The 14,933-nt window shown below is 51.8% G+C and overlaps 1 protein-coding gene across 5 annotated transcripts in view; it reads left to right on the forward strand.

The window, feature by feature from the left end:
* The window catches only part of NACC2 (NACC family member 2), a 64,628-nt gene that overhangs the window by 35,839 nt on the left and 13,856 nt on the right, over positions 1-14,933 (forward strand). For 4 of the 5 annotated variants that reach the window (XM_075112187.1, XM_075112191.1, XM_075112188.1 and 1 more), the window contains exon 2: positions 6,741-7,667. In XM_075112187.1, coding sequence (XP_074968288.1) covers positions 6,803-7,667 — 865 coding nt within the window. In that variant the 5' untranslated portion in view covers positions 6,741-6,802. Of the gene's footprint in view, positions 1-5,625; positions 5,838-6,740; positions 7,668-14,933 lie in introns of those variants that run through there. The other variant, XM_075112189.1, reaches the window with a different exon arrangement.

The following is a 14,933-nucleotide window of genomic DNA, read 5'->3' on the forward strand; positions in this document are numbered from 1 at the left end:
GCTGTGTGCTTTCTGGTGGACGTAACTTAGTCGGGGTCTTGAGCTTTTATGAGATTGCAAAAAGATTAAATTCTGCAGAATAATTGTATTTTTTATCCATGTCTCTCCCTTACCCTTTTCCTTGCAGCAATCTGAAAAAAAAAAAAAATTAATATGTTGCATTTTCTATTTTTTTTCTTCTCCTTGCTTTGGGAGCTTTTAAAATTAGTGATAGATAAGAAAGGGGGAAAAAAAAACCTAATTAAAAAATAATGGCAATAACAGGCTTCGCCTTGGCTGAATGACTGCACTTTTTGGAGGCAGCAGCCTGCCGGTGGGTGACCTCGAGCGGCGGCGGAGCGCCCAGGCTGCCGGTGACTCACCTTGCAGCAGGGCAGAGCCCGGGGAGCTGCCGCCGCTGCTGGGGTCCCCAGGCAGAGCTCCCGCAGCTGTGCTGGCTCCCCAGGCAGAGCCCCCAGCACCCCAACCCCGGGCTGCCCTGGCAGAGGGGCTGCGGCTGCCTGGCTGGGCTGGATCATCAGCGTTAATTTAATTCACTTTTTCCATCTTTTTTCCCCCGTTCCCCTGGCCGAGCCTCCAGGTCTCTACTTTCCGTGTGAACTTTTAGGGTTATAAAGCAAACGTAGCTCCGTGCTGCATGTCTGCTCCGTGTGTGTTGCTTATGTGTTACTGAGAAACATTTGCAAATTCAGTTTCTATCTTAATAAGGCAGAAATAATCTTCTTTCACCCATTGCCACTGGCTGCTACACTAAAAATAGGGGACGTTAGCACTGCTCGCCGCTTGCCACTTGCAGCATTTCAAAAATAAATACTTTGGAGCTGCGGAAACAAATGCTGCAGAAGAGAAGAGGAGTCTCGGCATGACTGTCATTTGATTACCAAAGTTAACCTTGTTTTCTTTCCCCTGCCAAAGACGGGCATTAAACCGTGCAGGCACTCATGGCGTTTCACGTTTGTGCCCCAATCCCTCTCCCTTCCGAACCCCGGGTTTTCCGCCCCGAACCCCGACGCGGGCAGAGGGGAGTCGCGTTTTTGGGGTGGGGGGTGGTGCAAAGACTTTTCTCTTTTGCTTCTCAGTTGCCTGCCACAGCGACCTGTGGTGCATGCGGGGTATGCACAGCGTGGACCCAAAGTGCATTTTATTTGACTTTATTTAACTATTTCTTTTCATTAAGGCATTACAGCGGCTTCATGCTCGGGGAATGGTACTTTGCCACCAAGTTTTGCAGTTAGCTGTTGCGTATTTTCCTTTGGGCTTATGTAAAAAGTGCATTTCCTTTTCATTAAAGTGGGGGGAGGAACCCCAAAACCCTGTAGCAAGAGCTGGGCGGGTGGCACCCCTGGGCTGGGGCAGGGAATGGGTGGGTGGCTTTGGGGAGCCCCTGCCTGGCTGGGTGACATCCCCCTGCCAGCCTCAAATCCAAGGGTGGAATTTTCCCCCTCTCTCCTCATTTACAGAAGAAAGGGAAGTTTCCTTTGACCCTTTGGGGCCTTCAAGGGCAAGACTTTTCAGCTCTTTTCTTTCGAGGGGCTTTGGCTGGGTGGGGGTGAAAGCCCTTGGCCGCTTTGTCTCCCACCCCCGGTTGGTCCTGCTGCCTTTGTCCTGCCCCAGCTGCTGCCCCGCGCACCCTGCGTAGGGCTTTGGGGGTTTTGGGGTGGGATTTGGGGGATGGGGGGGATGTGAAGTCTCCAAGTCTCTTTGTATGTTGGCTAAGGAAAAAGACAATTTAAATACATTATCTAATTATTTCTGATTACTCCCGAGGGAGCTTTGATGCCAGCATCTTCTTCTAGGTCGATGCTTTTTTCCTTTGTTGTTGTCGCCTTGCCCCGACCTTTCAGGCCTTGGAGCAGGGAAATAGTTCAGAAAAGAGCAAACCTGCTTCCCGCCCCCCCCAATAGCATGTGAACGCAGAAACTGAGAATTCTCAAACTCTCATGGAAGTTGTATCAAATAACAGCTGCATTTTTTATGAACATCTTGTGACAAAGGCTATGACTTTACAAAAAGCATGCAGACATGTACAAATCGTCCTGCTACGTCCAAGAGCTGGAAAAGAGAGGCTGCCATTGGAAAACAAAACGATGTTTTGCTTGAATGGTCACATATCTCAAATGACTGGGGGGAACGGGGTGGGTTGGCTGGTTTTAATCCAGTTTAGTCCAAGTTTTCCTGTTTGGTAGGAGGTGTCCGGCTGATGCTGTGTCACCTGTAGGACACGGCAGCCCAAAGGGGACGGGATTTTTTTGGGTGGCGATGGCGCCGGGGGCTCCTCCTGCACCCTGGGGCACAGCTCAGCTTGGGAGACAAGACTGCAAAATACAGTTTGTATCTGTAATTGCTAAGGTCATTTCTCCTGCAGCACAGCTCTTCCCGTGTCAAATGGACTGGAGCCATTTCAAAGCATTCAGAAGTAGCTTTGTGCTTTTTTTTTAAAAAAAAGGCATATGTAGTAGAGGAGAATTTTAAGTTAGAAGCTATCAAGTGTTACGGCATTCACTATCTAGTCACAGTAATATTTTGTTGCTGTTTTCAGGGGATGTGAGGTCTCGTGGTGAGCAGGTTCTCCTTGGCTTTCAAGACCGCCTTCTTTTATTTCTTGAATTTTTGGGGGGTTTTGGCTTGTTGGTGTTTTGTTTTTTGAGTTTTTTTTTTTTGCTTTGTTTTTTCTATAGTCTGGTCATAAAAAGGCAGGGGCAAAGTGGGGAGGAAGGAACAAAAATCCAGCACCCCTGGCCTACAGTTTATTGAAGTGGTTTGGGCTCTTGCAGCTCACTGGTACGGCTTTGCTCGCGTTCCTCGGTGCTGTTTCTAGACCAAACACTGTTACTTTTTTTCACCATTTCCCTGCGAGCATGTTTCAGGGCCTTTTATTCCCAGGAAGACTGGAGGTTTATACAGTCACTGGGTGCCACTGGCAAGCTCGCCCACTCGCTCAGCAGCTTTGTGACCAGCAGCTACAAAAACCTGCTGGAATCGGAGAAGAGGCCACTGGGAGCTGGAGTGATGGGAGTTTTGGGGTGGGATCCCTTCGGGGTGGTCAGGCCAAGGCTGCAGTCCTGGGGAAGGCATACCCTGGGAGGGGCTGGTCGCGTGGAGCATCCTGGTTCAAACTGTCATGTCTCATGGGAGGTTTTAAATGATATCTGCCAATAATTTGCTTGGCTGGGGCACTCTGGTGCTTCTCACCAGCTTTAACCTATCCTGAACCGGCACAATTTTGGTGTTTTTAGAGAGAGGCATGGGTTCCTCCTGGCATGCCTGGCTTGTTTACAGAGCAGATTCTAAGCAATATTAATAATTGATATCTGTTTTAAGTTGGTTTGTTCTGCACTACCAACCTGTCCCTGGCTGGTCCCACTCATCCTGCCCTGTTGCGTTTCTTCAGGACGGGTTGAGAGCAAGTCCAAGGGGAACCTGTCCAGTGCCTTCCTGGTCTCCCCTCCAGCTCTAAGGGAGCTCTTGCTGTTAGGAAAGAGGAGATCCTTCTCCAACCACGGTCCACCATCCGCATGGACAAGGCTTCCTTCAGGTGCCTGAATGGCAAAGTTATGTTTTTGTAAAGCACAATGAATTTCAGTAGTTTTCACAGATCCAGAGAGGATCTGTATTTGCCAGGGCCAGACTGGTTGGTGGTGGCATGGTTGGAAGAGGTCTTGGGCTCTTGGGCTTGGCTGTCGTGATGTCTTCTCTGACCTCCTCTCAGGTTGTCACCTCGGTCCCCTCTCGGTGCCTTAGCCTCCTCATCAACACCAGGCAGAGATGTCATTGACCTCTACGCCGGGTTTGGATTAACCTGTTGGGAGCTCCCAATGCATGGAGGTTCTGGAGGTCCTCGGCTGGGAGCGTCACAGCTCTGCCAAGCGCCGGGAGGCGGCAGGTCCCGTGGGGAGCAGAGCAGATGTGTTAGTGCCGGTTGTTGGAAGAGCAGGGGAAGGTGGCCAGCCTCAGACGCTTGGGAGTGGCAGCAGCTTTCTGCTGTGGAGTTGAACTTAATGCACCAAACATCTATTTGGATGGTGGAAGCGGAGGTGGCGCACGATCCAGCAGGGAGCATCACCGGCCCCGGCTGCGCTCCCTACAGTTATCCGCTTCTGAGGATGGATTCGCCTTTAATCTCTTAAATTTTAACTGTGTGTGACCATCCGAGCAGAGCCATTGCAACAAATCCGAGAGCAACAGCAGAAATAAAAACGCTCTGGGCAAGAGAGAAGTAAGCAAAGTGAGGCCCCACCCTCTTTCCCAGAAAAAAGCACCAAACATGCTCAATAAATGCGAAGGTAATTTAAAATCTGAATCCAGGAGACAATGTGACTAGGATTTCATTACTTAAGCAAATGGATTTGCTTTTAGTGGATTCAGCCACAGACTGAAAGAAGCTTTCCCCAAGGGGTAAACATTTTTCCTGCATTTGAAAGGCTTTCTTGGGGGGGGTGGGGGAGTTGGGGGGGGAGGATCAGAACTGTGGCTGCCCACAGAGCACCTTTATTTTGGGCAGATTTGAGCATTCCCAAAGCTGTCCTTTTGGGCTGGCGGGTTTGGGGAGCCCCTGGGGTGGGGCGGGGGATGCTGAGGGATGCAGGGGGATGCTGAGGGACGCAGGGGGATGCTGGGGGATGCTCGCCGCCCTCGCCCCGCGCCTTCCTCCGGCCGCAGGAGTTAACCAGCAGCAGTGCCAGCTCTGCAGACTGTTTGGAATAGTTTAAATGCTTTGACACTCTGGATGTACTAGATGGCAGGGGAGGCAGTTTACAGCGTCATTCATATGCAAAACTGCACTATAAATTTAAAACCTGTCTCAGTTGCCGTGGCACCACTAAGCATTTCATCAGCATACAGTACAGTATTTCTGCCATCTTTGTTTGCATTGCAGTGACTCATCAAAAGTCTGTCTTGTACCAACACTGAGAGCATTCCTCTGGCACTGATATTTCTCTGTTTTTAAAGCTTCGGTTTGAAACTGGCATTTACTTCAGGTCCCTAATCAAAGGGCTCTATTCATTGCAGAGAGCAGCCTGAATGTTAATCTGCATCCGGCCTATTCATTTAGATGCTGTGCGCTGCCGGGGAGATTTGACTTGGTAAAAGCTTGAGCTACAGCAGATACAAACCCAGGGTTTGATACTATATATTTTTTTTTCTCCCCCCCCCCCTCCCCTGAGCCATCGTCGCCGCTGCGTATAGCGCGGCGGCCAGGGCCACACGGAGGGACGCGGAGCCCCTCCGGCGAGCGGCCGCGCTGGGGACGGGCGCTGCTGAAGGTACGTTCGCTCCCAGCCAGGCGAGGGGACCAGGAACTTCCTCACTCGGAAGAATTTTTTTTAACCATGCAGATACAATTAAATTGGCTCCGAGTGTGTTCCCTTTTCTTCCTGTTACCCCGTGGCCTTGCAGATAGGACTTTTTTTTTTTTTCCCAGCAGTGGGAACAGAGCAGCTCTTTGTGGTTTATTATTTTCTTTTCAGAGATTCTTTTTTTTTTTTTAAATCTTTCTCAGATAAACTTCTTTTTTTATCCTTTTTTTTTTTTATATATATATTGTTCTTATGAGCTTTCAGTACTAGTTAACCATAGTTTTTCTTCAGTAGTATTGAAGGCAAAAAGGATTTTAAATCTCCTGGACTCTTGCATGGAGCTCGGGGAGGGGGGACGGGGGGGTTTGGGCTCTGGCTGGTGTCGGTGAATCCGCAGTGATTTGCTTCGCTGGAGTTTCCGTGCACGGGCTGCACTAGCGCTACCTGCTCCGCCGTTGCACGGGGTCTGTGGACGAGGTCCCTTCCAGCGCAAGGCTTTATTTGGTCGCTGAAAGGAGGAATTATCCCCGTGGCCAAAAGGTACAGCTGGCCTTAGAGAGCGGCCGCGGTGGGATGCAAAGCCGGAGCCATCGCCGTCGTCGCTTTGAGCCCGTTCCATGTGAGGCTGCTCGGAGGGTCCCCGCTGCCGCTTGGCTGGGGCCGGTACCCCCCGCCGGGGGGCGATGGGCTGGGGGGGACCGGGGGCTCCGGCTGCAGGAGGGGCTGGGCTGGGGCTCCCCCTGCCCCACTTCGGATTTAGGGGAGAAAAATAAGAAGACAACTTGGTAGGCGGCTCGCTGCGGCACGTTGGTTTGTTTTATTGGGGCTCAAATGTCTGGCTTAATTTGGAGATAAGCCTCGTTTTGTTGGAGGATAAATCTGTTGAGAAGGGGTTTAACTGTTGAAATGCTCCCTCTTTCTGGTGCAAATGGGAAGATTGCTTTTCAAAGTGCTTTTTCCTGGGAGCTATCGCTCCGGCAGAATCCTGTATTTATTTCAGGCAGAAGGGCACATTGTTTTATAAATATCTTTTCTGTAGTTTCAACAGAGCTGCTGGTTGTTGTGTTTCTTATATAATGCTACCCGAGATCTGTCTGACTATCTTACGTTTGCTTTACTGTTCACTCCTCTCCCATTACCGTTCAGATTTTCCTGCATAAAGTAAAACCCCCGGGGGAATAAATCCGTGGTGCTTATTTAAACAGACCACAACTTGAAGAAAACGCTTGTGTTTTTGGAATATCCTTTCTCATTCACCGATAGCGTTTCCAACGTTGTTTGAAAACATCGATAAGTAATTTTTGTAAGCGGTCGCCTTTCCGCATCGGCTCTCAGAGCTTAGCTTTGAGCCTTTGATGTCGGGTGAGGTGGGTTGCTCTGCTTCTGCTTTGGTGAACTGTCTAAAAACGCTGTGCCTCTCTCCCTGCCTTCTCCGTTTTTCAGATGTGCCCTACTTTGGATATTCCTGCATTGAATGTCTGAGGAGCTCCAGCCGATCCTGAGCCATGTCGCAGATGTTGCACATAGAGATTCCCAACTTTGGGAACACCGTTCTGGGCTGCCTGAACGAGCAGCGGCTGCTGGGGCTGTACTGCGATGTCTCCATCGTGGTGAAGGGCCAAGCCTTCAAGGCGCACCGGGCGGTCCTGGCCGCCAGCAGCCTCTACTTCCGAGACTTGTTCAGTGGGAACAGCAAAAACGCCTTTGAGCTGCCGGGTACCGTCCCTCCGGCTTGCTTCCAGCAGATCCTCTCCTTCTGCTACACCGGGAAGCTGACCATGGCGGCGAGCGAGCAGCTGGTGGTGATGTACACGGCGGGCTTCCTGCAGATCCAGCACATCGTGGAGAAAGGGACGGACTTGATGTTCAAGGTCAGCTCTCCCCACTGTGACTCTCAGACCACCATGATCGAAGACCCCAGCTCGGAGCCGCAGAGCCCCTGCAACCAGCTGCAGTCGGCCTCGGCGCCCTATGTCATGTCCCCCTCCATGCCCATCCCGCTCCTCACGCGCGTCAAACACGAGAACCTCGAGCTGCAGGCAGCTGCCCTGCCCGGCCTGCCTGGCAAGCGGCCCCTCGAGCCCGGCGCCCGGGAGGGGGCAGGCGGCGGCGGCCCCAACGCCGGTCCCCTGAAGCTCTCCCGCGTCTCCTACTATGGGATGCCCAACCTGGCCACCCTCATCCCCAACGTCCAGCAGGTCCAGTACTCGCAGGGGGAGCGGACGAGCCCCGGCGCCAGCAGCATTCCCACCACCGACAGCCCCACCTCCTACCACAACGAGGAGGACGAGGAGGACGACGAGGCGTACGACACCATGGTGGAGGAGCAGTACGGGCAGATGTACATCAAATCCTCGGGAGGCTACTCTGGTAATGGACAGTCTTCTCTCCTTGGGTTTTCTGCTCTCCTTCGGTGGTTGCTTGGTCCTTCCTCAGCCGGCGCGGGTAGTTTTGGCCTTGTTCATCAAGTGTTTGTCTTCAGGGGCTTCGTTTGATTGTTCAGGTGGCACGGCGCAGAAGGCAGCGCACGTGGTGGGCTCGGTGCTGGTGTCGGGGTACGGCCGGGGCACGTCCCCCCGTGCCATCGCTCATGGGCTGTGTCCCCAGCTGAGAGGCTCTTCAGATAAGAGAGGCCGCACCATCCGCCACGGTTGGCTTAGCCCTTCGCTTTTTGGCCGAGGCTGCCGACAAGCCTGGTGTGGTGGTGACGCCCATCCCGCGGCGATGGCTGAGCTCACCTGCCGTGGGTCGGCCGAGAGCGATGGCCGTCCGTGGGGAGGGAAGCGTCAGCCCTTGCCAGCCCGGCGGAGGTTAGATGGTCGGTCTGGGAGTCAGCCTTTGGCGAGGTGCAATGGACGTTCCCTCTGTCCTGCCCTTTTAGAGTAAAATTTTTTAAAAAGTGATGAATGTATGACATTTGGAGGAAGGGAGAAAAACATCAAATAAATCATTTTTATAGATATTAATTAGGAAATCTGTAAAAAAAAAAAACAAAAGAAGGACTTTTTTGCCCGCTGCCTGAAGTGACCCCCCTTCCCTTCGCCAGCCTTGCCCAGCGCATCGCTGTCAAAAAGGAAAAAGCAGTTCGGGGGCGTTTTAATAGTATTTTATTTCTCTATTAGGTGAGTCCCTGGGCGTGCCTTAGAGAGAGGAGGTGGCTTCACTTTGGTGGTGCTCGGCCGGGAGCTGCCGGCTCAGCCCCGGGGCGGGTGCGGAGGCACGAGGCCCCTTCCCTTTCGCTTCCCATGCAGCAGAGGGCTTCCTCGGGCACGCGCCCCGTGCCCCCGGGCACCTTGCAGGGCTCAGACCCCGTGGAGGAGCAGGGGCAGGTGGGGGGTACGGAGCCGGGGGCTCGGGACCGGAGCGGGAGGTGCCCGGCTGCGTCGCTGCCGTGCCTGCATCCCGCGCAGATGGAGCTCGCGGCACCCCGCCGCAGGCTCGGCCTCAGCGCAGTGGCCTCCCCGTCGGAGCTGCAGGTGTCTGTGGTGGCAGCTTTGATCGGCAGCTGCTCTCCGGGGAGGGACATCTTCCCGCCGGCTCTGGCAGCGCGGAGCATCCTCTCGCCTGCAGCCACTTTCCTGCTACAGTTCTGCCCGAAATTGCTGGACTAATTTTGCAAATATTTGACTCTCGTTGGTTGGAGAGTTGGCGTGCTTTCCTCAAAGCCGTTTGATTTTATTCTTAAGCAAGGGAGAAGATTTGACAAATATGGCCTTTTCTATTACCTGAAGCCAGCCAGGCTTTCCTTAGTACTGACAACTGGCTCATCCCCATCCCGTCCCAAAGAGCGGGAGCCCAGCATCCCCTTGGCATGTCCCCCTGCCAAGTAGCAAGCAAATAAGCAACATTTTCCAAGTGTTTTTACCAAGCCATATGTGACAGCGGGGAAGCATACTGGTAGCATTGTTACTATTTTAATATTAAAAATATTTTCTGAGAAAAGTGGACAAGCCAGTTGTAGAAAATGAGCCTCAAAAGCCTGTCTGCTCTCTCTGCCGCGCTTCAAGTCACGGCGGTTGGTACCGGGCGGGCGAGGAGGAGTGGGATCAGGGGATGTGGAAGAGGTCGGGGTCTCCTCCGTGGCCGCCCACCCGACAGGAGCAGGGCCCCGTGCCCCAGCTGCTGTTAGAATGAGACCGAAGAGAAAAGAGAAATCAGGCTGTTTTCCCTCACGCTGGTTTTGTTTTTATTTTGCTTTGCACTTCCCCGCTGTAGAGCATGTGGTGAGTAATGTGGGTTTGCCTTCAGCGCCTGGGCTCGCAGCATTATTCCTCAGAGCAAGGGGATTATACCCTTGGACACGGTGTGTTCCTTCGCTGTCACAGGGCCAGCTCATGCAGTAACAGAGCAAAATAAATTCAGAAGATGAGGGCAGGACCAGCCCCAGGACAACTGTTAGGCTGTACGTAATTCTTGCGGTGAGGGAGTCATCCCAGTTGGAAAAGTGAAAATACCAGCAGCTTTTTCGGGCGTCGCTGGAGATGCTGCAGCCGTCCAGCCCTCGCGGCAGAGCCGGGCATCTCGCAGCAAAGTTTTCCTACTTGGTTTCTGTAGGGGGAAGACTTGAACCATGTCGTGATGCCGAGGCAAAGGCCATGCAGGGAGGAGGCAGGTCAGGAGCACGGCGCTGCCCGGCCGCGCTGTAAGGCTCTAATATACCACATTTCTGCTAAAATATCTCTTCCACACCAGCCCATTTCAAGGGAGTTTTCCTGTTTTAAATAAGCCAGCTATAGTATCAGGCTTCCTGGAAAAGAGGGCACACAAAAAAGAGATTAAAAAAATAAAACCTAAGCTATTCCATTATGGTTTGGACTTGTACAGCTAACTGTGTTTTAATTACTTGGGATAAACTGTACCCTCAAAAGGTGCAGAATAATAAAACCATAAGATGGAAGAGAGAAAGCAGCTAATCCTGCTCCTGGCATGTAAATCCCGACAGCCTTACAAAGGCCTGGGGGAGGGGGGAGCCCTTTAAAATACTGATTGCCAAGGTTTCCAAGAACCCCGTTTGTCAAAACAAAAACAAAGCCGAAGCAGAGCGCAGCCGATGAAGCCCTGAATTTTAGAGAGGTTGTTTTTCTTTCCTCCTTTTTCTCCACTTATTCATTCCCCGGCTGAAGCGCTGACTGAGCTAACGCCGGCGAGTGTGTGGTGGGATGCTCGTGGCTGATATTCTTCGCTTCCCTTGAGCATCACCCACCGCTCCGGAGGCCAGGGGCAGCACGGGGCAGGGGAAGGCACTCGGCAGGACCCCGCCGAGCCCGGGGAGGGTCACAGAACCTCTTCTTGCCCTGAGGCTGGGGTTTTTTATCTGTTTTTGTGCACCCCTTTTTATAGTCAGAACCACCCTGAATCTCCAAAGCTGAGATCAGAGGGACAAGGAGCACATCATCACCTTGACCAGGGGTTTGATGGTGGTAGAGGGAGCGAGGGGCAGGTCTGGTTAAATGATGTGCCTCTTGCAGCGGTGGCACTGGTGTGATGGACCAGGGAAAGAGTTGGACCTGCAAAAGGAGCAGCAGAGAAATGAAAGGGTAAGCCCAGTCTTAAACACGGGCCGACAGGAGGGTTAGGTTTAGGCGTCAGGAGAGAGGGTGGCACCTTGCAGGGGTTGTAGGAAAATGTGCCTCAGCTTCCACCTGCTTCTGGCCGCATTTGGTGGCCGTGGTGTCACTGCCAGCGTCCCCGCGCCCGCCTGCTGCTGTGGCAGGCTGGGAGCGTCGTGGTAAAATGGCTCCTTATTCTATAACTAGGTCTGGTTGCCAAGAACATGTGGGCCTTGAGGACACGAGTGAGACTTAATGAGGTTTCTAGCATCTGATCTGAGGACTGCACAACTCCAGAAAATATTAAACAAAAGCAAAGTATTTTTATCCTTGTTAATTACAGCGTCGTGGGCCTGATCTGAAGTGGGTTTCAGCAGGACTTGCAGATGCTCGGCGTTTTTCTGCACTGAACCGCGTTCTCGTAAAGCTCGCTGCTTAGCAGATGCAGTTAATTTAATTTTGACAGGCGCAAGCGAAGTTGCGCGAGGGTCCATCCTCCTCCCCTGCTCCTGCTGCGCCGTTTGCAGGGGAGAGGAGAGATCTTTATGCAGCAAATGGCTGGAATGTAAAGGCTAGACTTGAAAGTTATGAAATCCCGAACTGACAAGAGCACACTTCATTAAAAATTCATCTAAAATAGCCATTATAGAATAGTTGTGGTAATTAGCTGAGAGAATAGTTTTCTCTCCTGGCCTCTGATTCCTGACAGTAAGGAAAGAGGGCAAGAAACAACCCAGAATCCATAATGAGCAGCTCCGGCGCAGCCCGTGCAGCATCCTGAACCAAGCCTGGGAACGGCGCGCTGCAGCGATGTAAATCACAGCTCGTGACGCCAGATAATTGCAGCCGTAATAAAGTAGCTGGTTCTAACTGCGGGAATGGTGATCCGATCCCGCGAGGACCAGTGCCGTGCGGTGGCCGCTCTGGCGCTGTGCTGCGCGCAGTGGGATGCTCGCGAGCAAAGAGACGGTGGGGTTTTTTTAAGGGGATAAAGTGGTGAAAAGAGGATGCCCCGGTTATTTGCCGGAGCACTTCTCCTTTGGCTTGTCGTTGAGGGCCTGTGCATGGCTGCAGACAGCCCCGCTGCTGGCAGCGCGCGGTGTGCCGACGGGAGCCGGCCAGCGCCGGCATCACCCATCCCGGCACGGGGACCGGTGGTGCTGAGCGGCCCGAGGAAGGCAGAGCCCCTCGCCTTTTTTGGCGTTAAACTTCCAGTCCCGGTTTCCTCACCGTAAAACACAGATGTTTAATTTTAGGCTGGCAGATGTTTCACTCCTGGCTGAGATCTGAAGCGAAGGCAAGATAGGGGTATTTATAAACCAGTAATATTTTTCCTATACTAATTCCAGATTACTTCCCTGTATAAATAGGTCACAAATCAAATCTCTACATTCCAGTACGTTGTTATAAATATACTATTTGTAAAATGTAAACTATCCCGGTTGGGACTATATCATATATCTGTCCGGTGGTGCGTGCGTGTGTCCTCTGTGGTACAGGTTTACATACGCAGGCAGATGCTGGGGCTGCAGCAGGGATGCTATTTTTGGGGTAGTCCCACTGCCAGTGGAAAATAGGCTAATGGGATAAAAATGTTTGTAAAATATTGCTATTTGAAAAGAAGCTTCTCGCCGTGTAGAGAACAGCGGAGAAATAGCCATGTGTTTGCCTACGTGGTGGCTGGTGGTGGAGCAGATGGAGGTGGTTTTGTAGCCATTGAGGTGGACCAGGGCTTGTGACTTATGGGTCCATGTTGGGGCTCTGTAAATGTTAACTTTTGGGTGAGGGTCCATCACTCTGATCTTTCTGTATCTCAAAGTCTCGTTGCTAAAACAGAAATAGTTGTTTCTTACCCATGGGGGTATGTCGAAGTTTATATCCAGTAAGTGGTCCAGAGGAGAACCCAGACTAGTAGGAACTGGGAGGTCATGAATAATTTTGAAGCCCTGGTGTTTGGATTGTCAGAAACTAAGGAAATAAGTGAATAGTGGAGGTGGGTGTGTGGCCAGCAGTTCCCAGCGGTGCTGGAGCTCAGGCACTCACCCGAGCAGCTTGTTGCCCATCACAGGTGAGGGTCGACGGGAGCTGTGCGGGCTCAGCACCTCTGGTCCCAGGCACCCTGGGTGGGACGTGCAACCATCCTGGCATCACCAAAACCATCATGGGCTCAGCAAGACGGTGGTGTAACGGACCTCTGAGGCGAACAGTGCGTTTTAGGGACAAGGAGGACGCGTACCCCTGGCATGCAAAGCCTGGAGCCGTGGAGCACCGGTGATGCCCGCGACTCCAGCTTTCCTCCGAGCACGGACCGGTGAGTTGGGTTGAGGTTGCTTCTTCAGCCAGAAAACCTGGGATATTTCCCATTCTGGACCACTTGTTGCCAGCTGCAGTGTCCATGTAAGTTTGAGATGAAAGCATATATCTGAATAAATAAAATGTACCAGTGTTTGGCTGGCAGCTCTCATTGCTTCCTCTGTAATGATTTCCTGCCCTCTCGGCTAGCTGGTAGGCTGCTTTCGTGGTCAAGAACAAAACTGTATTAAACAATACATCACATTGTTTGCCCTTTCATTCAAAGGGAAGGAGCCGCTGCCCTCCGAAGATACAAATTAATTAGAAGTAAATACTATCCTGTTCTTCAGAGCATAAAGGCCAAACAGACTGGCTTTCTTTGAAAACATGGGACCAAAGTGTCTCTTGTATCCTGCTTCTTTACATAACCAGTTGCTATCTGCTGAACTGAGGTGGCACTGAAAGGCCTAAATCTTCAGTTGTTTTTGTTTAGTACTGTTGAATTTGTGCTAATGCTTTAATGGAAACAAAGCCCAAAAATGATTCATGCTCATGTTTAATAAGAGATTTATAGACAGCGAGCCAGAAGGACAGATGTAACCGAAATAGAATAGTAGATTGAGTGACGCTAGGTCTTTTTAGCCCAAATTTTAGTTTTGTTTTATGAAGTATTTGATTTCACAAGAAGAAACGTAAACTTCTCGATGGTAGGAAATGAAATGTCTTCAAAAGCGAAGAATTGCTTGAAGGCAGGATTGTCACCGACCCCTCGGCACAGGTCTCAGTGTGGCAGAGGTTTTTTTCTTCATGAAAAGCCGCTTTTCTTTCAGGAAACAGGTTTGACACCAAACCCTTCGAAATTTCTCCAGGAGGGTAGCGTGGACACAGTGCTTGTGCTCATCTTTCTCTTGCCTGTCTCCTTATTGCTACCGTAGCCTCTATTAGCCCAAAATTTGTTTTTCTTATTGAGCGTTTGCCTGTGGAAAGCGGTGTAGAGCAGGTAGGTTTGTCCTTGTCCGCTGTAGTTTGTCGGTTGGATGTTGTAGGTGTTCAATTCCTTCAGTGACAGCAGCCTTGATGGAGGAGCGGGCAGGAGGAGGGCATGGCTGATGGCCGTTCCAGGCTGAATTCCCGTCTGTTCCCATTACAGCAATGCTGGGTCACAGGCTGCGAGGGCCTTCTCCCTGCCACTCCTGCTCGCAGCCCTGTCTTGTTTGAGGTATTGATTGCAATCCCTGGAGACCCGCAGCCTTTATACCACTCAAAAAATAACGGAGGCCTCTAAGAAGCTTTCTGAGGACGCGTACCGGTCTGCCCAGCTTCCCTTCAGCAGCTTAACACCTGCTGGTTTTTCGGTGGGGATGAACGTCGTGGGTGCTTTTGACCTGAGCCGTTAGTCAAAAGTAAAAATAAAAAAAAGTTAAAAATGCAGTTTTACACGACCTGGGCAGAGGGTTGAGCATGTGAGGGCTTGCGATGGTTTTCCTGCTCGTGCCAGGCAGCTGAAGCGGTGGCTCCGTGGAGAGCCCGGCGCTGGGGAGCGCTCGCCCTGACGAGCTGCCTGCGGTGAGCAGGAGCCCTGCGCCGGGCACGGCCTCGTCCTCACCTGTGCTGTCGCCTGATGGCTCAGGGACGTGCGTTTAGCACAAAAAGCACTTGCCAAAATTCTGTTCTACCCCTAATAGCATCGTCCATCTGCCTTTCATCGCCAGGAGAGGAGAGGAGAGGAGAACATCCCGCTCTGGTTTGTGGGATTTATCACCAGAACAATAGGGCATATATGGCATTTATATAA

The sequence above is a fragment of the Phalacrocorax aristotelis genome, chromosome 17 (genome assembly GCF_949628215.1).
Source record: "Phalacrocorax aristotelis chromosome 17, bGulAri2.1, whole genome shotgun sequence".
In the NCBI taxonomy this organism is placed as follows: Eukaryota; Metazoa; Chordata; class Aves; order Suliformes; family Phalacrocoracidae; genus Phalacrocorax; species Phalacrocorax aristotelis.